Genomic DNA, 23,572 nt, shown 5'->3' on the forward strand with positions numbered 1-23,572 from the left:
ACATCTGATACAAGTCTCGCTCCATTTGGGCTAGGTAAGCTCGCTTCTTCCGTTGCACAAGGCGTCGGAAAGCAATCTGAGACTGTCTGTAAGTGATGACTCCTAAAAGAAGATCCCTTTGAAGCTGGTCTCTCATCTCTCTGCACTCTTCATCATACCAACTATTCTGGGGCATGCTCCCAGAATGTCGTCTCTTGCCCGGTTGAGTGTGTGGAGAAATGTTATATTAACGTCTTCAAAAGGCCAAAATGACCTATGAGACCAAAAAGTTACAATTGGTGAATCTGATACAATGTCTGAGTACGGAAATTACAAAGTTACAAAGTTACCAAGTTACAAAGAACTGACACTAAAACACTAAGGAGAAAGGAAATAAGGGGGAGGGAAGGGGGGGAGGAGGGTTTGTGGGTTTAGATGAAATCTCTCATCGGTCGCTGTCAGATCTCATCGACCTCCTCCATGAGAGAGAGAGAGAGAGAGAGAGAGAGAGAGAGAGAGAGAGCTGCCCGAGTATTTGAACCCACTAGTCATGCACACATACTTTTCAGAAATTTGTTCATAACAAATTTTACTGCAAATTTCTGCTGAAGCTTGAAGCTTCATCCTTTTATTTTGGCTCCATATTCCAAGTGGGCTTTATGGAAAGCTCTCAGGTGTATTGGTACTCCGATATGACCATGAGTGCATCCTTTTCAGAAAATTGTAGAGGAATGTCTTTTGAAGGAGGATTGATAACCTGAGCAAAAAAAATGAAACCGATGTGCAGTTCATGTGAAAAAGATTGCCTTATTCAATCTTTGAATAAGAAAGGTTTGCACCTACCGTCTGACCACCCATGGTGTATCCGATAGCAATCTCCTTCCGCAATTGAGCTCGCTCTGCAAGCTCGGCAAAACTTGCAGCCTCACCTGCTTTTAGGTACCGATTGATATCCTACATCATCAGTAATTTTTTATGATTAAGAAGATGACAGAGAGTAAGTCTGATAAAGCGCGATTGTAAGTAAATTAACTGACAAGTAAGAGCTACCAGAATGTAGCATTAAACTCGTATAACTTTTTGACATGATAAACACACCTTCACATAAATCTCGTCTCCCCAAGAATTCAACAGTTCAGTCCATACATCTCCTAATTCACTCTGCTCTGCAACTGTTTCCAGCATTTCAATGTAGAAGAAATTAAGAACTTCTATCAGCTTTCTTTTGGGTGATTGCATTTTCCATTACCTTGAGCTGTAACGAGTCCGGTAATCTCATCAGTCCCAATTGCTTTCAGATCAGGACAAAGATTCATAACCTGGGAGCACGAAGCCAAAATTTGTATCTTTTTCGGTTTTGGGAATGAAAAGTATGGCACTTTGTGAATAGAGAAAACACTGGCTTGGATGCTTCATGTATTTGTGAGTATCAGGATTTGCTCCAGCATGTAATCCTACACCAAATATTTTAAGTGATCTTTGCTATACAACCAGCTTTTCTACCTGCTTTCCAAGCTTATAATCCACAAATTCTGCCACAAGGCTGTTAACCTGCAGCATGAACCTTTATCACAAATTTGCTGTTTATAGTGCATGAACCAATAATGAGTTAACTCATCATAAATACTTACCTCCAGAGCCAACTTTTTGCACACATTCTCAGCAAGAAGCAGTGCCAACACCGATGTCTTATCAGGCCTTGACATATCTGCATACACAAATAAACTCACCGTATTTGATCGGTCTTCTCGACACATGACCATGTTTATAGTTAAAAAGGAATGTGCTACCTCCTGCTCTCCATTTACTGTCTGCAATTACTAAAATGGAGAGGGGCATCTTTGTGCTATCAGGCATCTTCTGCTTCTTGACCAAACATCCTGACTTCGATTTTGGCAGGGGGTGCATTATTGCTGCCTCCACGTCTGTCCTACTCATAGGGTTTCCGACCTATAGTTTCAGTCCACATTCCTAAATCAAAACTAAGCTCAAGTTTTCAATGCTGCAGAACAGACTAGAATTAAGTATGATGGTTTAGAGTGGCTGTAACATAAGGAAAGCTTAACTCCTCCCTTGCGTTTCCAAAGTGATTTCAAAGTGACGGTTTTCTTACCATTAAGGCCCTATCATTATCTGCAATACTTTGTGAACATTAAAGAATGGTTGAACAGGTACAATGTGGAAAGCACCATGCAGTAAAGTAACTGTTTTTCTTAACAAGTTCTACAGGTCTGCTTAAAGGAGCATGATAACTGTAAGAATGAACCTGGTGATTGACTTCAACATTCTGGAGTGGCTTGTGGATCTTCCGACTCAAAATGTGCTCCCTTTCTTCCTTCGGTGTTTCAGCCAGAATTATCTAACATCATCACCCTCTTATATCATTAGCAACAAGATTTTAAAACATTCCCTGACAAACTGTGGTTCACAGCCATCAGACATATGCTTTGATCAACTTCAAAAATCTGCACAGCTACATAAAAGCATGCATTGAATGCAGACATCTGTGACACAAATTGGGCTTCAACGCTCACAAAGTGCAGTCTGTTTGACAAAAAACATGAGTTTTACCAGCTCTGTTCCAGGGCCAACATAATCATCGAACTCTGTTATCATTTCAGATACCCGTGGATGCCACCCTAAAATTAAAATTCGCTCTTTGGGCCCTGCCCACCACTCTACAGCCTAAGCATACAACAATCATTTTAAATTGTTACCAACATTCACAAGACTCCTATTCCTTAAATAGCTTTACAGACCTTAGAAACACTTCCAGTTGAAGAAGTGGAAACAGTGTCCTTAGCAAGTTCTCCTTCTACATTACTTGATTCGATGAGAACTTGGGAAGAATTCTTGTAGCCTTCCTTTGCACATATCATCAACACCTGAAATAAATCCTAGAGGACTTTTTAAGGCTAATGATAACAGTAGACATAAGCCACCGCATGCTAAGTTCGAGAAGCATTTTCTTGTGCGAGACCAACAAGCATCCATCCTGTACATATGCAGTCTGGCCAGTCATCATTTGAAAGAGTATAACTTTATCATAAAACATGGATAAATTAATGCATGGAAAGCCACTTGGATCTCTTCACAATGCATGACTCTATTGTAACAAGTTCTGTTTTGGGCTTCAAATCTCATTTTCCCGTCTTAAGCTTCCAAAGTCAGATTTTCACAAAAAAGCAAGCCATTTCCAAGCTTTACGAGTCATTTTCCAACTCCAGATCATTTTCAGACAGGTTTCCCACTCCATGGGATTGTACAACATTAGTCAAGATGCGGTCCTCATCGCTAAAATAGTTAACCTCTTTTATGATCGTGGCTTCTGTGGACAGTTGGACTTAATAGCAGAGAGCTAGTTGATATCATGAACAGATGAAGGCAACTCTTGAAGAGTTGTTTTAAATGCACTAAGGCGAATTCCTTTGTGAAAATTTCTTAATCCTTATTCATACTACTAGCTTGCGCGACCCGCCTATCGGCAGGTCTCACTCGCTCTTACTATGACACAAATTAAATTAATCTAATGATAACTTGTTTACACGATGTCAAATGCCGATTTATTCCACTCCATGTTGGGTGCGAGAGAGAGAGACATCTACCTCCATTCCATGGAAGGCAACACACAAAATGTTGCTTGAGCTGCAACGAAATACAGACAGTGCCGTGGTGGGAGAAAAATACGTCAGGGCTAGCTTTCCTGGACATTCAAGCTTTTAGGGGCTAGACGTGTAGAGATAGTTAGGCAAGCTGCAGCTCGATGATTGCTCATTTACCAGCTATGCCCTTTGCAATGGGTCTTCTTTCGCCAAGTGGAAAGCTCGAATCCTTGTCCGCTTAATATATAGTATAGATAGATAGTATAAATTGGTAACTTTGGTGGGTAGAAACCGCACAGAGGGCATGCAAAATCTCACCACATTGTGGAAGCCTCTTGTCATTAAAAAATGCCCTTTGTGAGAGTAAAAATGTCAGAGTTCCTTTGTTTTCATGAACGTAGGGACACGTGGCCTCCCATTTGGCTAATACTCTTCTTTTTCATCTTTTTAAACTTTTACATATTGTAGCGCGAATAACGTGTCGTGCTCTCTATAGTGTGGGTGTCCCTCAATGCAATGTGCGTGACAATCTCACTCAAACAAATGGAAACTCTCTCAAACAGAATGAAACACAGAAACAATGGATAACAACAGAGATACAACAGTGAACTAGAACATGTAGACTCGACTAGCTCAAAGAACCATGTACAGACTCTGGCGTGGCAGCACACTCAGCTCCAGCCCAGAACTCACAGGTACAAGAGGGGTGTCGAGGCTCAGATGTGCAGGGATGGTGAAGCAGTGCTCTGTGTAAGACTCTCTCTAGACGACTACGTACAAGATAATAGAACTGCCCCAAAAGACTACTCATATGTACCACCGTAAAGAGCCACCAACGGCTCAAAAATGTCAGCCATGTGGTGACCTGGCCACGAGGTCCACTAGGCCACCGTCAGTCGTCGATAGGTACCTTGCCACGTGTCACTCCCAGACCAGGCGTCCATCCAGAGGGTCCGTCCAGTGTGAACCAATCCCAGTGTAACCCACTGTCCAACTGTATGTCCTGTGAAGTGACACTGTAGCCCTGCTACAGGTTGCCTGCCACAAGACCGCTCACCGTCTCGGTGAGAGGAATACTGAAAAAACTGTGAAAGAAAACCACTAGGTGCTGCATCTGTACATTTCTTGAAGCAGGTGCTAGGCCCAACCATGACCTTACATGCCTCAAAAGTGCAGTAAAACACTGTCCTGCTTGCAACGCCTTAAGCCTTTGAATAGGCAAGAACCCAATATGATTGCATAGTCCAAGAATCCCAATCGGCAAAACAGATTGAGGCTCCTCAGCAAAGAGATATGCTCGGTTTGGATCCAACGCATCTTTATCCTCTATAACTATAGTGAGAAGAAAATGACCTGGTCCGCACTTGCAGATGAAATTGTCGAAAAGAGGGATGATCAGAAGCTCGAGTAATAACGCGATGCGGTTAAGCTCCATCTTAATGGAAAAACGAAAAGCATTAACGGCATTGTGATGGCAACCAGGTGAATGCTTGAAATCCCAAAGGAAATAGCCAAAAAGGTTCATAAACTTGCTGCTGTGATAGGATTACACAAAATTTCTCTGCCCCTTTGTGCAGCATGCCATGTATTTACCATGCCGAGGATCACATTTTGCCATCATTGACGATGGCTTAAATGTGTTGGTTATCTCTGCAACGGACAACTGCTCATGATAGGCCTTAGCTGCCGAAATCACTGGGGCATATGATGAAAGCATGAAGTGAATTCTGGGGTAAGTAACCAGGTTGGTTCATCAATCACAGTGGGCTCTAAATCAACAAACACAACTCGAGGAACATGCTTTCCCGCTCCCATCTCGTCTCACTGAAGAAGGTGTCAAAGGCATCATCACCGCCACCAACAGTCTTGTTACTGGGCATCTGTCCATCTGGATAGAGCTCCCAGCAAGCATTTTGACCTGGATGTCAGTCTGACCAGGGGCAAGGGGGGCTGGTTAGGGCGGAGGCAAGGGAGGGGGTGGGTAGGGGCTAGGGGGGGTAGGTAGGGGCGAGGGTGGGGAGGGAGGGCTAGATAGGGGCGAGGGGGAAGGGGGAGTGGGTAGGGGCGAGGGGAGGTGAGGGGGAGGGTAGGGGTGAGGGGGGAGGGTGAAGGGGTGGGTAGGGACGAGGGCAAGGGAGGGGAGGGTAGGGGCGAGAGGGGGTAGGTAGGGGCGAGGACTTAAGGAGGTGGGTAGGGGCGAGGGGTGAGGGGAGGGTAGGGGCGAGGTCTTAAGGGGGTGGGTAGGGGCGAGGCGAGGGGTGAGGGGAGGGTAGGGGCGAGGTCTTAAGGGGGTGGGTAGGGGCGAGGGGTGAGGGGAGGGTAGGGGCGAGGTCTTAAGGGGGCGGGAGCCAATTGGATTGGGTAGGGGCCAATGGGAGAGGGTAGGGACCGATTGGATTGGGTAGGGGCCGATTGGAGAGGGTAGGGACGAGGGGATTGGGATTGGGTATGGACCAATTGGAGAGGGTAGGGGCGAGGGGATTGGGATTAGGTATGGACAAATTGGAGAGGGTAGGGGCGATAGGGACCAACTCGACGGGGTAGGGACCGATTTAATTGGGTAGGGGCCGATTGGAGAGGGTAGGGACCAATTCGAGAGGGTAGGGACCGATTGGATTGGGTAGGGGCCGATTGGAGAGGGTAGGGGCGAGGGGATTGGGATTGGGTATGGACCAATTGGAGAGGGTAGGGGCGAGGGGGATTGGGTAGGGGCCAATTGGAGGTGGATTGGGAAGGGACGAGAGAGGAAGGGTAGGGTGAATGAAGGTTGGGTAGGGGCGAGTGGGCGAGGGGGAGGGACTTAGGGCGAGGGCGAGGGTAGTGATGGGGACTAGGCGAGGGGGATAGTAGGGCGAGGGCGAGGGCGAGGGGGAGAGGGGGAGGGAGAGTGAGGGACAGAGGGTAGATGGTGGCAAACAAAGAGCACCCAACTATCAGGAGCACTACAGCTATCAAGATCTTGGAATTCATCTTGCAGGACGGGCTCTGAGAAGGGAGTTTGCTAGACACAGAGGAGAGCTTTCTTCTGGTCAAAGAAGCAGACACCAAAAGGGTTGATGTTTTAGGGGGGGTGAACTCCTGTAGAGGAGGTTTCTTACTGCTGCTATGCTTCTTCATAGGCGCAGGTGGCACAGTGGAACCATTTGAAGAGGGTGTTCTTTCAAGCGAAGAGTGAATAGAGACTCCATAACAAGGCATAGATTTTGTGGCCTCCAACCACTCGAGCAGATCTTCATCTTACCCTTCAGGTGTAATAGGCTGTTCTTGTTTAGGTTTGGTTTCCATTGACAAAGAAACTTGCTGCACCACGGGATCCATACCACCTTCTAAGAGAATGGGTTGCATGGAGGAGCTAGAATTATGTATCCACATGGCGTCGTTTCCCCAGTCGTGAAGTGCTTTTGTATGTCGCAACCATGGCCTACCAATCAGCAAGGGATAACCTCCCTCTACCTGGGGAAGATTAACTACCACAAAATCCAAGTTGAAAGTGAAATCTTGTACCTTCAGAGGCACCTTGTCGACTATGCCCACTGGGTAGACTGTTCTCTGATCGGCCAATGTAACAGTGAAAGTGTTGGGGTATAGGCGTTTGTGCCTTGCCCGGCCGCCCAGAGTCTGGGCACCCACTGACTTGTATACCTTATACATAGCATAAGTGTATAGGGCGCTGCTCACTCTTGGAGTCTCCCCACCCACATGTATGTGTATCTCCTTCTCTCTCTCTCTCTCACTCTCCGTCTGTGGTGCTCCCCGATCCCCTTCAATTGATATCAGAGTGTAGGTGTGGAGGGAGCGCGTGTGTGAACAGCCACCATGACAGCGGAGAGCCAGTTTCATTCCCGAAATCGCGTCCGCGCGCACGCGCACTTTCAAGAGTGCAAACAGGGTTTCGACTTCGGCATCGGCAAATTCAGCTTTTCGAGGGCGTTTCCACCGGGCGTCCTGGCGTTTTACCCCCCTTTCGAAGCCATTCGAGCCATCAGAAACCTCATTAGAGCTACGGTTGAGGAGCTGCATTTTTCAGCCCTCTTTTGGCAGTTTATGCTGCGTTTTTGGGTCGAAACGGAGGTTTTTGGCATAGCTTTCACACCCGGACTCGGATACATGTGATCTAGGAGTCTACCTTGGGGTTTTGGCACGCTCCGGACGCGCTCGTCATATCAGAATTTTAAAATTCTGAACGCTGAATTTTCTGCAGCAGCAATTGTTTATTGTGTGTCGAGGATTCCACACATGGTTTGCTCTCAGATGTGAGAGTGATATTTGCTGCAAGTTTCCTCACAGGTGGGAGGATACGATGTATGCCTTATGTGGTTTGATGCTCAGGGAGACTAATGTGATTGCATTTTGAGCTCGACAATGTATGCCTTGAGCATGTTTTTTGGCGGTCACAGGTAGAACAGATATTTGTGTACTAGATTTGCAGGTGTTCGCAATGATGTATGCAAAGTGTGGAGATTGGTGCATGCATTTGGAGTGTGGTTTGATGCGCTTTGGTTGCTCATGGTTTTGAGCGTGCAGTCAGTTTGGTTACTGGTTTTGTGGCCGTTTTACTGACGAAACTCTGGCGAAATTTTCCTAGGAGTTTTATGCGCATCATTTATGCGATCTAGGTAGAGATTGCGGGTTGCACTCAGCATTTGCGTGCGGTGTTCTCTGCAGGTGGGAGATTTGTGCATGTGTATGCATCGATACCGCACAGTGTGGGCTTGGTGATTAGCTCACGGGTTTGACAGGCGTACAGTTATCTTGGCACACTCACAGGAGTGAGTATTGTGATGTATGCTTGTGTGGCTACGAGCTAGGTAGCCGGATTCGAGCACTAATGGCTTGAGATTTTTCAGCAGGTTTCAGCTACAGGTTTACAAGTTTACAGGCAGGTTTGAGGGCTTATTTGGGCGCTGAATTTTCAGCCATTGTTTCCTCTTTGCAGGTGTCCATGTATGGCTCAGTTGTAGGCTGATCTAGGACACGTTTGTGACTTGTTTATGCAGTTGTTTAAGAGCTGAATTTTGGGGCTGTTTTGGGGCTGATTTGCAGCCATATCTTACAGCCATATTTGCAGACTTTTGTTGATGCGATTCGAGCCAGTTTAGGGCTGATTTGGTTGACATTTGCTACTCATTGTTGGTTGCTCTTTTGCGAGCATTATGGCTGATTTTTCATTTGACTTCCAGCGTTATGGTCTGACACACTTTGATGGTGCAGATTTTGTTGCTTGGAAGGAGCATATGCTTGTTGCATTGGCGGATTTGGGGCAGGATAAACCCTTGCGTGGTTTATCGGCGAAGCCCAAGTCTATGCGCGATGATGATTGGCAGGATCTTGATGAGTTAGCAATGTCTACGATTCGTTTGCATCTCGTTGAGTCTGTTGACTGGGCAAGTCTCGAGGGAGACTACAACTCATGCTTTATGGCAGAGTTTACATGCTATGTACGTGACATCCATGTCTGCAGGGGAGTCTAGTCCCACTTCTATGTCCATGGGAGAGATTGGTCCCACACGCAAGTCTCGACGGCATAGAGACTTGACATGTTGGCATTGTGGACATAGAGGGCACATTAAGCGTCGATGTTTCAGGCGTTTGAGACAACGGAGGCGACAGATGCGTGATGCAGATTTAGGCATGACAGATGCTAGTGAGATCAGTACGGTGGTTACTGATTATGCTTGTGACGGCGATGTCACATTTACATCTAGCTTGTCTTCAGACGATCTTATGTCTACGGATTGCATATCGGATTGCACATTGTCTTCATATTGGTTACTAGATTCAGATGCTACTTTCCATGTCACGTCGCATCGTGAGTGGTTTAGCACGTTTTCTAGTGGGAGACTTGGTTGTGTGCACATGGCTGATGGTGTTGTGTATGACATTGAGGGTGCAGGAGACGTATGTTTGTCCTTGCCCAGTGGTATGAGATTTACCCTGCGTCATGTGCGTTATGTGCCAGATCTGAGACGGGATTTGATCTCAGTCAGACAGTTACGGGATAGTGGATGTCAGATTTCGCTACGAGAGCAAGATTTTGTGATGCATTTGGGTTCGCTAGTGATTGCGAGAGGTGTCAGGAGTGGTACAGGTTACCCATTGCATGTGGATCACGCGAGAGACGGTGTTGTCTCTGTGATCATGCAGCCAGGTAGACAGCGAGAGAGCAGGCGAGTCTCTTTTGCTTGTGGGTTGCAGGATGCTTTGCATGGAGTGCAGAGTAGTGAGCTCGTTGTGCACACAGTTGGGGCACGACTTGAGCAGTCACACAGAGAGGTGACAGAGTCAGACATGCATGCTTTGCTAGTGATTGAGCAAAGCAAAGAGTCAGTTGTGCGAGATACTTCTATGCAGGATAGACAAGTAGAGCGGTCTTGCTCTAGTGAGTCACGACAGGAGGACGTTGTGCAAGAGTCTATGCATACGGAGTTAGAGCATGAGAGCTCTAGTGACTCACAGCAGATTGAGTGGTCATGTTTGCAGTGGATGATTGCAGAGGAGGCTGAGACGTCAGCGATTATGCAATCATTCCTTTCTATGCTCGACAGTGAGCATGGGGATATAGTTGTGCAGGATATGTCTTCCAGCAGACACCTAGAGCAGCTGGTTTGCTCTGAGGTTGCACGACAGGTTGATGCGTCTTTTGTGGACAGTCAGGAGATGCATGTGGCTGACACGCCTTGTCAGTCAGAGATGCCTATTGCCAGGGATATATATGTGGGTGCATGCTCCGTAGAGCTAGCAGGGCCCGCTAGCATTGCATCGGCATTCGGTGGTCTCATGTATGAGATGTTGATCTTGAGACTGGATATCGCAGCTACAGTGGGAGCATTTGCAGTTGGGGTTGTCAGTCGTTTGTTGACTGATGATGGCATAGTGCACGAGGGAGATATGCAGGTATTGCGTACATACTTGCAGTACGTGTGCGGTACGTCTGGTGGTGTATGGACTTACACGGGAGCAGGACAGCCGGATGCACACGATCACAGCCAGCCAGTGGGCATCGGTTGAGAGCGGTTTTCTCTCGCCTTTTGTAGTCTTTAGACTAGGTTATCTTGCTTAAAGGCATAGTCGCCTTTAAGTGGGAGGTTGTTGGGGTATAGGCGTCTGTGCCTTGCCCGGCCGCCCAGAGTCTGGGCGTCCACTGACTTGTATACCTTATACATAGCATAAGTGTATAGGGGACTGCTCACTCTTGGAGTCTCCCCACCCACATGTATGTGTGTCTCCTTCTCTCTCTCTCACTCTCCGTCTGTGGTGCTCTCCGATCCCCTTCAGAAAGGAGCAGGTCGGGTAGGTTTTAGACCTAAGGCCATCATAGTGAATTCGGACATCAAATTGATTCCAGATCCACCATCAACGATGACGCCGGATAGCTGGTGCCCAAGAATAGATACAGTGAGACGAGGACTTTTATAATCGGTGAGGGGAGCAGATGGATAGGAAATCAAATAAGACTCTGAGTGCTGTACAGGGAGGTGCCCACCACTAGGCCCAGCCCCTGGGTACAGAGACTGAATGACTGACAGGGTGTCACTTCTAAGTGTGGCGTCGAGCCTTAGCATATCGTATAGTGACACCTGTTGAAAAGTATTTTTCAAGATGGCTTCTGCTGTGGGCTTGGCGCCTTCGAACTGGGCTCCCTTTGGGGCCTTAATCTGTTCCAAGTCAGCCACTGCTTCCAAGAAGGCTCCATCGATGTCAGATAACAGGGAAGTTGGTTTGCTCTGAGCAATTTTGAAGGACTCGTCCTTTGGGTCAAATAGACCAGATTGAGGAAGTGGGGACTGGCGAGGTGGACCTGTGGGCAGACTGAGACCAAGAGCTGCTCTTTGTGCCCGAGTAAGGACACTAGCAGGCTCCTCCACTTGCAGTGGCTTAACCACATGAGTAGCAGGTGATGGTTGAGGCACGGTGTTCACAGTAATCAAGTTTATCTTCGGGAAGGTGAATTCTTGCTGGTTCTAAGTCGAGCTTGAAGACGTGGATGCCCTTTGCGTGGGACAATCCTTACTGTAGTGATCTTTTGAATCAGGGCAATGACGACAAGGAGGGGACCCCTCAGGTAAAGGACACTTGCTCTGATAATGCCCATATTCTCCGCATCTGTAGCAGAGTATGGGCCGATTGGAAGGACGAAACGGGGGACGAGGTGGTTGCTGCATGGAGTTGGAGGCTGAAGTGTAGAAGCTCTGAGGGGTTGAGGTGGCATTAGCATTATAAAAACTTTGAGTCGAGAAAGTACTTGACATACCTTGGACAGCAGGGGTATTGAGCAAAGGTGGCATGTAGTTGGGATGGTTGTAGTGGGAAACCATGTTGGATGCTGGTGCTAACCCCTGTTGGAGAGTAGGACCAAGACTTTGCTGTATTTTGTGCAATCCCTTTATATAGTAGCAATCCTTATCTTCATGACCCGATTTTTCGCAGAAGTGGCAATAAGAGCAAAGGGGACAGTCCTATGGAGGGTGTCCTGGAGAGCGGCATGAACTACACCATACCATAACCTTAGTCTCCTGCTGAGACCTGAGCTCTTCTAACTCCCTTTTAAGTTGATCATAAGCCTCTTGATGTGGAGGCTTCTCTTGTCTGAGAGAAAAGGATCTCTCTTCGTGAAGGGACCGCTGTAACTTTAGGGCTTCCAGTTCCCTTCTTAAAGAAGTCAAGGGGTCTGATGGACTGTCCATGAGTACAGGGGCAGTATCTAACTGAGGAGAGTCAGTGAATTGCCTTCTTGCTCCCTCTATTCTAGTAGCAGTAGTGACAAAGTCCTCGAGACTGGCTTCAAGACGGAGACTTTCTCTGAGCTTTGGTTGAGAAGTCTTAGGCAGAGCCTTCTCTAGCCACTTCTTCACCATGAATTCCCCTGGTTGCTGAGTCAGCTTGGCGACCAGGGACTTTGTTCTGGTCATGAGCTCTGCAAATGTCTCCTTGGGCTGGAGCAACAGGTTGGCCAACTCATCTAGAATCTTCTCTTGATAATCCCCTGGTCGGAAAGCTTCACAGAACTGCTGTCCTAACATGGTCCAAGTAGTAAAGTGGTTTTCAGCAAACTGACTGTACCATTTATCTGCAAGACCATCCAAGGTGGACGGGAAGAGCACCAGGTATGCGTCTTCTCTGTTGAGGCCACAACCTCTGCAAAGAGAGACAAACCTCCGAGCATGGTCGTCTGCATCTTCTGCGGAGAGACCTTTAAAGGTAGGGAACTTGATGTTCACCTTTGCCAGAACACTTGTGAGCTCCTCCATGGCCTCTTGCTCCTGGGTCTGTTGCTCACTAGCTTGCTGTAACAAAATGGGGGAGAGCCTTACCGGAGAAGGTGACGTGGAGGCTGTAGAACCGGTCGAAGGAATGGAGGTAGCCGTATGAGTAGGTATGGGTGATGGGGTTAATATGCTTCTACTAGGCACCAAGGGTTGACGCCGTTTGTTGTAGTACTTCAGAGGACTCAATAGTGCACTTTGACGCTCCAAAGACCTCCTTGTATGTGTCATGCACTAACCGCCAACCCCACCAAGCTTTGGGCAAGAATACCTTCACTTGGGCAAGACAACCTTCACTTGGCTGAACATTGGTCTAGACTCTACTAGACCAGGGCAAGTGACTAGACCACCTGGCCTGGACCAGGACGAGGAAGGACTAGACCAGGGACGAGAAGGACTAGACCAGGACGAGCACTGGGTGGCCCACGGTGAGAGAGGACCAGACCAACAAGGCGAGAGACTAGACCAGCTAGATTAAGCTGTCAAGGGTGAAACTGGACCAGACCAACAGGCTGCACAAGCGAAGCGAAGAACCCAGCTACTCAACAGCGTGAGACTTCAGTTGAGGTCCCACCGTGATCGCCAAAATGAGAGCACCTGTAGCGTGGATAATGTGTCGTGCTCTCTATAGTGTGGGTGTCCCTCAATGCAATGTGCGTGACAATCTCACTCAAACAAATGGAAACTCTCTCAAACAGAATGAAACACAGAAACAATGGATAACAACACAGATACAACAGTGAACCAGAACATGTAGACTCGACTAGCTCAAAGAACCATGTACAGACTCTGGCGTGGCAGCACACTCAGCTCCAGCCCAGAACTCACAGGTACAAGAGGGGTGTCGGGGCTCAGATGTGCAGGGATGGTGAAGCAGTGCTCTGTGTAAGAGACTCTCTAGACGACAACGTACAAGATAATAGAACTGCCCCAAACAACTACTCATATGTACCACCGTAAAGAGCCACCAACGGCTCATAAATGTCAGCCATCTGGTGACCTGGCCACGAGGTCGACTAGGCCACCGTCGGTTGTCGGTAGGTACCCTCCCACGTGTCACTCCCAGACCAGACGTCCGTCCAGAGGGTCCGTCCAGTGTGAACCAGTCTCAGTGTAACCGTGTGAACCAGTCTCAGTGTAACCCACTGTCCAACTGTATGTCCTGTGAAGTGACACTGTAGCCCTGCTACACATATATACCTGCAATTATAAGGTAAGTGGAAGTCTCTGTAATATGTAATTATCGCTCTCTATCTATGTTCGCTCTCTAAGTGTCTAAATGCCATTATTTGCTCTCTGACTCTTTTTCTCTCTACATCAGACTCCATAATAGTCACGACTATAGTCCGCCTCTTCAGGTAGAAGATTCCGACAGGATCAAGAGGCCGACCTAGGGTTCGCAGGGCAAGTTGACGCTCTTCCTGAGCACCCAATTCACCGCCGAGAGCTCTCGCAGTGCAACCTCTCCCACTAAGATCGCAATGTACTCCATTTTCATCAACATCCCCATCTACCGCTAACACATCATACCATGACTTTGAGACAGTTGAATGATCAAGTTCATTGGAAAACTAAAGATGCCACTATTTTGATTGTGCACCATAGCTATAAAAAGAAGCGATGACCAGGGGACCGTGCGTCATAAATGAAGTAGGGCAATCCTCTTTGGATGTAAGATTGCCCTCTCCAAAAGGGCAGCCACAAGGGACACAAAGCACATAAGATGTAGCTCGTTGATGGAGCTTTTCTTTTAATCTGAAGGCAACCCACATGCCCCCAAATTCATTATCAATGATGCATGGCCATTCATCTTTGGCTAGGCGCTCATCAACAATCTCAAAATCTCCTTCTGTAAATTTTGCACCCGGGGTAGAGCCTCCTTCTTTCTTTGAAAGATAATGACAGAGATTAGGAGGGGAGATTCTCTTATTAAAGAACAGAAGAAAAAGAGGTGAGAGAGGCTTGGATGTAAAGGAGGGAGAGCAACTAACAACATTGGGTGGCAATATAGTGCAAAAGGTATGCAAAAATGGAGAGTGTAAGGTAGCACCAGTAGATGCCTTACAACTTTGAGCAATAGAGAGTGTAAATGCGGTTGAAAATGGGAGGCAGTACTTGGCCTTTATCTGGGTTCCAAGCCATCTCCATTTTCCATCCACCTGCTGCTTGTGAAATGCTTGACAATGCCACCATAGGTTGAGAAAATATGAGAAAGACTAATGAGAGTGCGTGCTCGACCGGCCAAATGCGGCAATAGAAGCATTTCGGAGACGGATTGAATGCACGCTGTGTCTCTCATCATCTGCATATGCACCATCATCTATATAAACAGGTTCCGTCAAACGCGACAGGAGAGCAGAAAGAGCTGCTGGATTTGGGGTAAGACGAATGTCTGAGGCTTCTTGAATGATGATGATGACGGTCTCTACTTCTTGAGTGGGATGGGTTGTTGAAGTACGATCCTAAAATGAGGTCTGTCTTCTGGTTGCTCATCATCCAACTACTACCGGTGAAGCTCCCATGAATGCTTCCTGACCTCATTGCGATTTCAAGAGGAACTTCAAAGAGAGAGGGGGGGTGGGGGGAGAATGCATACCTTGACTTGCACAATCAGCACTGCTCGTCTTGCGAGTCACGGTATGCCAGCCTACTCACATGACACGGGAGCTATCTTGGGACGTGCAGAGAGAGAGAGAGAGAGAGAGAGAGAGAGAGAGAGAGAGAGAGAGAGAGAAATGAAATGTTATATTAAAGTCTTCAAAAGGCCAAAGTGACCTATGAGACCAGAAAGTTACAATGTGGTGGATCTGATACAAAGTCAGAGTAACAAAATGACAAAATGACAAAACAAATATACTATGGAACCCTGGACTGCTAGGTGTGAACGGGGCAGAGCAACTAGCTGGGGTAGGTAAATCACAAGAGATCCAGCATCGGTCGTTGGCGGATCTCATCAATCTCCTCCATGGTCAGTAATCTGACTGGGCGTCGTGCATGTCGGGCCAAAGTGATCCGAAGCCTCTGATGCAGCCTTTGTCGATACTGTGTAGTCCTCTGCAGTCGTGGGCGTCTGGATCTCCCCAACTCGGTCGCCCGGTCGATCAGTGTGCCTTTGGTGTGAGGCGACGGGCTCTGCTGTGGTAGTGGCTCCTCCGGGTGTCCAGTGTCTGCTCTAAAGAAGTCTGTGATGTGTCTCTGAGACTGGCTAGCCTCTCCTCTCATCAAGCTCTCTCTGTGTCGGCGTAGCTTGAGTAGAAACAAACCCAAGCATCTCTGATCCTCGTATTGCATGACTCTGGAGAGTGGTCCAAAGCCCTCTCTGAACAAGCAGTGGAAGCGGCCTCGTATCTCGTAGTAGACGTGGCAGTGGCATGGGCATGTCCTGGCCTCTGCTGGTACTCCACTGTATCTCCCAGTCTCGATCCGCAGCTGGTGTGAAGATGTGCGTATCTGGCCAATAGCACATCATATCCCATGAGACAAGTGAGTGTCCATGTATCTGGGCCTCGTCACAAAACCGTCCTCTGTAAGTTGGAGAAGATGCTCTCTGTAGAAAGCCATCTTCGTGCCCAGCTCCTGCGCTGGTTGTATCCATGTCTTCCTCATGTCTAGCTGAGCCAGGTCCTGTCAGATGAGCCTGGTGATCTCGGATTGTGTAAGAGTCAGAGAGGGTGCCTCTAATGAGTACTGGAAGGGGGGAAATCTGTCTATGCTGAGCCCATGCGCCTGAAACCATGATGTCATTTCACCATACCAGCATGCTGTATCTCCCTGCATGGCTAACTATCGAGAGGACTCAAGTGCAAGGCGGGCATATATGTCTCTGGGAAGCTCCCACATGCGGTGTATGAAGGAGACAGATCTGGTAAGCGCCTCGACTACTAGTGGGGGGGCAGCAAGCTCTGCTCCGATAATGGCATGTGGTACTGAAGCCTTGGCTCTAATGAGCCGTGAGATCATAGAGACCAAAGGCTTCTCCATGTCCCCCCAACCATCAGTGCGACATGTCCTCCCGTGATGATCCAATGAAGGCCCCCATCTCTCAGCGCCATAGAGCAATGCAGACGCCACTAAAGTGTCAAATAGCCAGAGCTTCGTCCGAGGCTCCTGAAACTAAACCTGTGAACACATCCTCTCTAATCTGCCCAATGCTGCATGGGCTCTGGTCAATCTAGTCTTTGCTGCTCTCCTCAGTGAAAATGCTGGTCCACTAAAAACCACTCCAAGGTAAGTGTAAGCATCTGTGTACTCCACCGTCTCCTGGCCGTATGTGAATGCGGGCGCTGACCTCCTGATCCACTGTGGGGTGGTATTAAATACCAGGACCTTGGTTTTACCAAGGTTGACAGACAAACCACTTTCGTGGGCAAATCTATGTAGAGCATCCAAGTGACGTTGCATCCCCTCTGGAGAGTATCAACACAATATCATCAACATAGAGCAATAGTGTAATCCATGTCCCTGCCAGCTGTGCACCTCTATCACCATCTCTCTCAATGTAGTCAGCAACCTCATCCACATACATACCAAATAGAGTAGGAGAGAGCGGGCAGCCTTGCTTCACATCAATAGTGGAGTGAACCGGTGCGGACAAACCCTCTGGGGTGCGTACATGCCCCACTACTGACCTGTACAATGCCATGATCCCCCAAATGAGCTCTGTGGGTACTCCCATCTCCTGTAATCTGCTCATCAATCTAGCCCTGGGTACTGTGTCAAATGCTTTGCGGAAGTCCACAAAGCTACAATAGATCCGTCTCCCATGTGCTCTGCCCTCCTCCATGATGGCTCTCAGTGTCAAGATATGGTCAAGAGTAGAAAAGCCTCTCCTAAAACCTGCCTGCCCAGCTGCACGTATCCCTTCCCTCTCTGCCCATCTACTCAGCTGCTGCTCAAGAATGGATGCGTACAATCGTGCCAATGTGTGTCCAATCATGATAGTGCGATAATTCCCAGGCTCCATAGGGTCTCCTAACTTGAAGATGGGTACAATCGTAGAAAGGCTCCAAGTATCAGGTAAGCCCTCACACATGGCACGGTTAAACATAACTGCTAGAAGCTCTGCTAGTAGATCTCTGGCATGCATGAAATGCTCAGCCACTAAGCCATCATGATCATATGCTCTCCCAGTTCTCATCCTGTCAATGGCCTTCCTCACCATCTCAACGGTGAAAAAAGCACATGTGTGTGGGCATGGATTGGGGGAGTCGGGGAGGGGCGGCTGTCCAGAAACTGTTTACAAAGATGATGCATACTGGCCCCAAGTCTCTGTAGATGTAATGGGAGGTGGGGGGGATTGCTCATGAAAGAGCCGCCACGCCTCACGTGAGTCCTGACTCAAGAATAGTTGGTAAAGATCCTGCTCTAGTCGAGCCAAAAATGCCCTTTTCTTCCGCCACACTAGGCGTCGGAAGTCAATCTGTGACTGCCTCCCTCTGAAGTCTAGCTCTAGTCTCGCGGCATTCCGCATCATACCAGCTGTTCTGAGGCATGCTCCCAGAATGGCGTCTCTGCTCAGGCTGAGTGTGTGGGTATGCCTCTGCTGCTTCATCATGTAAAGTCTGTGTTAGTATAGTAGGAAGCTCCTCCAGAGGTCGTCCTGGCTCCTCAGTGCACAAGCGTCTGTATATCCATCAATGTATACAGAGTCCATCTCCCGCGTGAAGGTGTAGCGAGTAGAGGCAGCTGCCTGTGGCCTGTGTGCTACACTGAACTGGAAAGAGATGGTCAACGACACAAGAGCATGATCCACTGCCACCCCAACAGGTTTGGGCCCAACAGTGAGATCCTGGATACTAGAGATGAGGCTCGGCTGTGCCATGACATAATCCACTGTGCTGGCTCCGTGTCTGTGTGGAAAGCATGTGAAACCTGCCGCAACAAGAAATCTCTGTAGGCCATTCAAGATGGCCAATCCATGTGCAGTCCCCATGTCTATCAAGTGAGGTCCATATTCAGTATACTCCCCATCCTGCGATCGTCTACATAGTCCTGTCTCCACCCCATCCAACTATCTCAGCATCTCCTCTGAGGTATCATAAAACACTGTTTGATGATGGGCAGTCCTAGCATTGAAGTCCCCTAGAATGATAATGTCACCATCTCTAGAGAACTCCCATATGTCATCATCCAAGATAGAAAAGGGGGATTGTCCTTTAGGTGGTGCATATACTGACATACTCGGGGGAAAGTAGCAAATAGCAATGTAAAGATATCTGCCTGTCTCTGCTCTTAATCTCACCCACATGTACCTAGCTTGCTCATCCCTGCGAGCTATATGTATCAATGGCTGCAGCTCCTCCCTGAATAACAATGCCACTCCTCCCGAGCCCCGCCCTCTGTGCTCCGATCGTGTCTCCTGTCTATAGGCTGGCTCCCATCTGTATCCACTAATGTGAGGCATAGACTGCCCAGGGGCCTGATGCGTCTCAGAGTAGAAGACGATGTCTCTCCCGGAAACAAAAGCACCTACATCAAGACGCATAGATCCATTACAATTCCAGGTAGCAACTTTGAGTGCAGTCCCATAGGCCTCACACCGTCATGTGGAGCGTCGCTCCAATATCACCACTCTTCCATCTCGGTAAAAGGCAATCTTGTCTTTTTCCCTTGCCGCTCTAATCTCTGGCATTACCTCCTGCATATGAGCGATCCGTGAGAGGGTAATGTCATCCCCGAGAAAGATAACCGACTTTTTAAGAGTTGGTCTTTTCTTCAAAAAGTCTTTCTTTGCTTCCATGGAGGGAAAACGGAGGATGAGTGCCCTTTCTTTCGAGGTTTCCCCATTGCTCCCATTTTTCTTGTTGCCCACTCTCCAAGCTCTTGAGTGCATCGGCTCATGAACCCCCATCAAAGCCATGAGTTCTTTTACCTCTTCGTCTACATTATCTTTGTCTTTAAGACCGCAAATTCTCACATGTAAAGAGCGCACACATCGTCTTTGCTCCTCTTCTAGGGTCAAGTTGATAATGGTGGGTATCGACGTTGTTTCCTTGCTTTTCCCTTTCTTGGCCAGCTCAATCCATTTCTGGGCTTCATCTGCCTTCTGCTGAGTCTTTGTAATAACGTCCACCCAGGAAGTCGTCATCTCTATGTGCTCCTCTTCCCCCTCTTTGATGGCTCGCACTTGCTCTTTGATTGAGTTTCGTTCTTCTATTACTGAGGGTTGCAGTTCTCCCTCTTCAAGTGTGTTTCGTGATTGTGCCTCTGCGAGCGCCTTCTTGAGTGACGCAATCTCTTCATCTTGGGCCGTCACACGATCTCCCATTGCAGTGATCTTGCTTTCTTGGGCAAACACACGATCTTCGAGCATTTTTATTGTGGCTAGCAGGTTGCGGTTGATCTTGTTAATAGTTTCTGTCATTTCTTCTTTGCATTTTTGAACTGCATCCTCTAAAGGATCGGGTTTATCATTCTGCTTCCTCATGCTTGGTCGCCGCCAGAAACGAGGTCTGCAGTTTTTGAGTTTCCTGTAATTCCCTGTAAAATTCCGAATATTGCGCTCTCTATTTGTTTTCAATTTCCTGCAGGTCTCTTCGGAATGCTTGATTGGGTGTGTGTGTAACGGTGTGTGGGTCGACCTCTGAAGCTACAGGCTACAGGCGGGGCGGGGGTGCAGGGACAGCGCGCGAGCAGGGGCAGGAGGAGGGTCAACGCGCGAGCGGGGCAGGTGCAGGGGCAGCGGGAGAGCGGGGGGAGGGGTGCAGGGATCACGCGCGAGAGGGGCAGTGGAGCAGCAGCAGGAGCAGCACTGTTGGGGGGGGGTGTGGGGGGGGGAGAGAGAGAGAGAGAGAGAGAGAGAGGGCTGGCGCTAGCGCCTCCCTGTATAGGGAGCTGACAGTGGCGCTCGTGCTGGGGAGAGCTCAGAGCACACCCGAGGCCGGAGGCAGCATTTTCTTCCACGTGGCCCCTGAATGTTTCTCTGCTTAATCTATAGTATAGATATGACGATCATGAAATGGTCTCAAGATTTTTAGGGATTGATAAAGATTTGATGTGCTTGATCCAAAAGTTTTCTTAGATTGATGAATTTTTGGCTGTAATCATTTAGAATAAACCCTTAATGCCAATATGATATCTCTGAAATTTCTTGAGACCAATTATAATGATCCCCAGGAATCCTGCAATGGATGTTGCAAAATCGATCATGGATTTAAGAGATCCCTTTTTTCTATGCCACAGCTTTACTGAGGAGTCTTGTAATTACTACATAAACAAAATGCATTTTGACTGTGAGCAAAACATATATACATTGTCTTGTTTGTAATCAATTGGGATTTTGCTTACTAACCCAAAATTTGAGGACAATGTTTTCATCTTAGAGGAAGATCTATAAAAGATTTAGTGTTTTAAAGCATACAGACTAAGGTTCCTGCTATTTTTTCTTGCTAGCACATGTTCAATAGGAAGCATAGTCTTTCTTCTTAAATCCCTCAAACTTGCTTAAATTAGATCTTTTCAAGTTCTCTTTATCTTGTGAGCTTGCTTTATATTTTCCCTGTGATTCTCATCAGAGATTCCAAAAAAGAAAACCCAACCGGTCAATTTGACTGAGGTTAGCTGCGGAGCACAATTTAGAGACAAACACCTATCGTGCATTGTACAGGAACTGCTGTGGAATTAACGGTATTTTCGAGGGTGCTGACATGAAAATTTAAGGAAACTCTCTCTGCAGGGTTTTCTGGCCCCACCTGTCATATACTAGTTCTTGAGTTACAGATCTCTCGGTGGTGCCCCACCCCCCCCCACCAAGACCAAACCACCTTTCCCCCTTTCCAATCGAAAAAAAGAGCTAGCTGGCTCTTGTGCATATCCACTTCACCTGAAACATGATAAGATTAACCCAATAAACAAACCTGTAAGGACTCTTCTGAAATGCTTTCCCCTCACCAGTGAGAGGGTCTCGCGTGTATATGGTCTGCTCTTCATAGAGCAATCGTCTACCTCCTCTCATTGTATGCTGGAAAAAGTGATTAGGGTTTGATAGTTCAGGCCAAAACAATACTACTCAGACCCCTAACACCTCAGCTAGCCGCCTCCCCTTCCATACTCATACATACTTTTAACAAAATCTCATGAATAGCAGGGTGAGTCACATTTTTCCGTTGCTACAATGCACCCTATTCCTCTGCCAGCTACAAGCTTCCATACCCTCATTTGTGGATACCACAAACACTGTCAAATTACTTTTATCTTTAACGTGGAATTAAAGGCTACCTTACATCAACCAAGAGTTGCATCTTTGTATGTGTGTATTGACACTACAAAAGACCCAACTACAAAATCGCTTAGCAAATCAACCCAGAGAATTCGATCTACGCAAGCAGAAACATGAATCCTCTCTATGACTCCCCACAGGGACACACAAACTCCATCAGCAAGTGCTTCATCAAATACATAAATAGAATGGCATCTGCCTCCACATCATCAAAAATCCTAGTATAAGTCTTCCAGGTGTGCAAACATGGAGCAATACTGTTTTCACCAATACTGATACTGAAAATATTGAGATTTCCATTTATAGATCAACCCCTATCAGAAAGTAAATTTCTAGGAGTTACTACTGGGAGAAGGTTTCTGGTCATCTTTGAAATTGTAGAAAATGATGCTAGGTCTAATAACTTGGCATTGCAGCAGAATATGACCTCTCATATATCTACTGTAAAATCATAAAAACTACACAACTTGCTAACGTAATTTTTTTTAATACATGGCTTTATTATTCAACAGAATTCTAGAGTGGAAATACCTTATCATATTCTTTAAGCAATAAATGGTCTGGTGGATGAAAATCAACTTTTCCTTCCCGGACAAGGCCACAAACAATAGCCTGAAAAGAGCAATCTAATTTGAGTCTTGTTATTCAATGAAATTTTTTATGCCTTAATGGCATGATACTGGCATACCAAAGTTCACCTGCGAAAGCCCCCTTCGTAACTGTTGATAAGTTATCCCAGCAAGGGTTGGAAAGCTTCTCACGTTTAATACCTGTTCTGTAATTGTGGGCAGCATAATTCAATAAATAGACAAGAAAGGATCTGTCAGGGTGAGAAAAATTTGTGTGAACTTCCTACTTGGTTGGCCATCTGTATTCATTTGTTTTAGAGTGAAGAGAGAAACTTTACTATCATGATCAAGAAGCTCTTGGTACACATCGATGAGTCCTGGCTGCCGAGAGCACTGAACTAGAATCTTGGATGAGAGATTTTGCAATGTATTTATTTTCAAGCCAGTAGAGGACTTAAGCAGCTCTGCAGTGCTCACATTGTAAACCTGTCACAATTAAAAACAATGCAATAAGATAAGAAAGCGGAAAGGAGAGGAGACTAAGAAATGTATATTGAATGTCTCCAAAAGGGCAAAAATCACCAGACTAAATGTGACAACTATTTAGACAATTAATGTGTTTGTGTACAGCACATAAAGAGAAGATAATTAAAGTATACTGGCTGGCCATAAACGGCACAGTAAACTGATATCAAAATTCAAACACAAAAGCACCAATTGAAAATCATTACGAAATCAATTCCATGGCTAGATAGGGTCATTGTTGCTCTGAAAAGCACAAAAACAAAGCTTTTTGATTCTTTTCTATGTTTCAAAGAACAAGAAAAATCTCTTTGACGTTCGGAATTTGGCCATATGGGTTCACAAACTCAAAGTTGATCCTCTTGATTGGCCCTACACATTGACAAGAACGAATTTTGATCACCTCCAAAAATTAGGGTT

The 23,572-nt window shown here is 47.0% G+C and overlaps 1 protein-coding gene across 5 annotated transcripts in view; it reads right to left on the reverse strand.

Moving 5' to 3' along the window:
- Nucleotides 1–511: 511 nt before the first annotated feature.
- The window catches only part of LOC147432085 (putative ion channel POLLUX-like 2), a 173,557-nt gene continuing 150,496 nt past the window's right edge, over nucleotides 512–23,572 (reverse strand). For 4 of the 5 annotated variants that reach the window (XM_086492093.1, XM_086492090.1, XM_086492091.1 and 1 more), the window contains 13 exons: nucleotides 22,969–23,116; nucleotides 22,760–22,836; nucleotides 22,593–22,673; nucleotides 2,739–2,876; nucleotides 2,551–2,664; nucleotides 2,246–2,338; nucleotides 1,770–1,929; nucleotides 1,611–1,687; nucleotides 1,483–1,530; nucleotides 1,229–1,298; nucleotides 1,078–1,151; nucleotides 823–933; nucleotides 512–736 (listed from right to left, as the gene is read on the reverse strand). In XM_086492093.1, coding sequence (XP_086348219.1) covers nucleotides 650–736; nucleotides 823–933; nucleotides 1,078–1,151; nucleotides 1,229–1,298; nucleotides 1,483–1,530; nucleotides 1,611–1,687; nucleotides 1,770–1,929; nucleotides 2,246–2,338; nucleotides 2,551–2,664; nucleotides 2,739–2,876; nucleotides 22,593–22,673; nucleotides 22,760–22,836; nucleotides 22,969–23,116 — 1,278 coding nt within the window. In that variant the 3' untranslated portion in view covers nucleotides 512–649. The remainder of the gene's footprint in view (nucleotides 737–822; nucleotides 934–1,077; nucleotides 1,152–1,228; nucleotides 1,299–1,482; nucleotides 1,531–1,610; nucleotides 1,688–1,769; nucleotides 1,930–2,245; nucleotides 2,339–2,550; nucleotides 2,665–2,738; nucleotides 2,877–22,592; nucleotides 22,674–22,759; nucleotides 22,837–22,968; nucleotides 23,117–23,572) is intronic. The other variant, XM_086492092.1, reaches the window with a different exon arrangement.

This window comes from Adiantum capillus-veneris, chromosome 20 (genome assembly GCF_014529385.1).
Source record: "Adiantum capillus-veneris isolate H3 chromosome 20, ASM1452938v2, whole genome shotgun sequence".
Lineage (NCBI taxonomy): Eukaryota > Viridiplantae > Streptophyta > Polypodiopsida > Polypodiales > Pteridaceae > Adiantum > Adiantum capillus-veneris.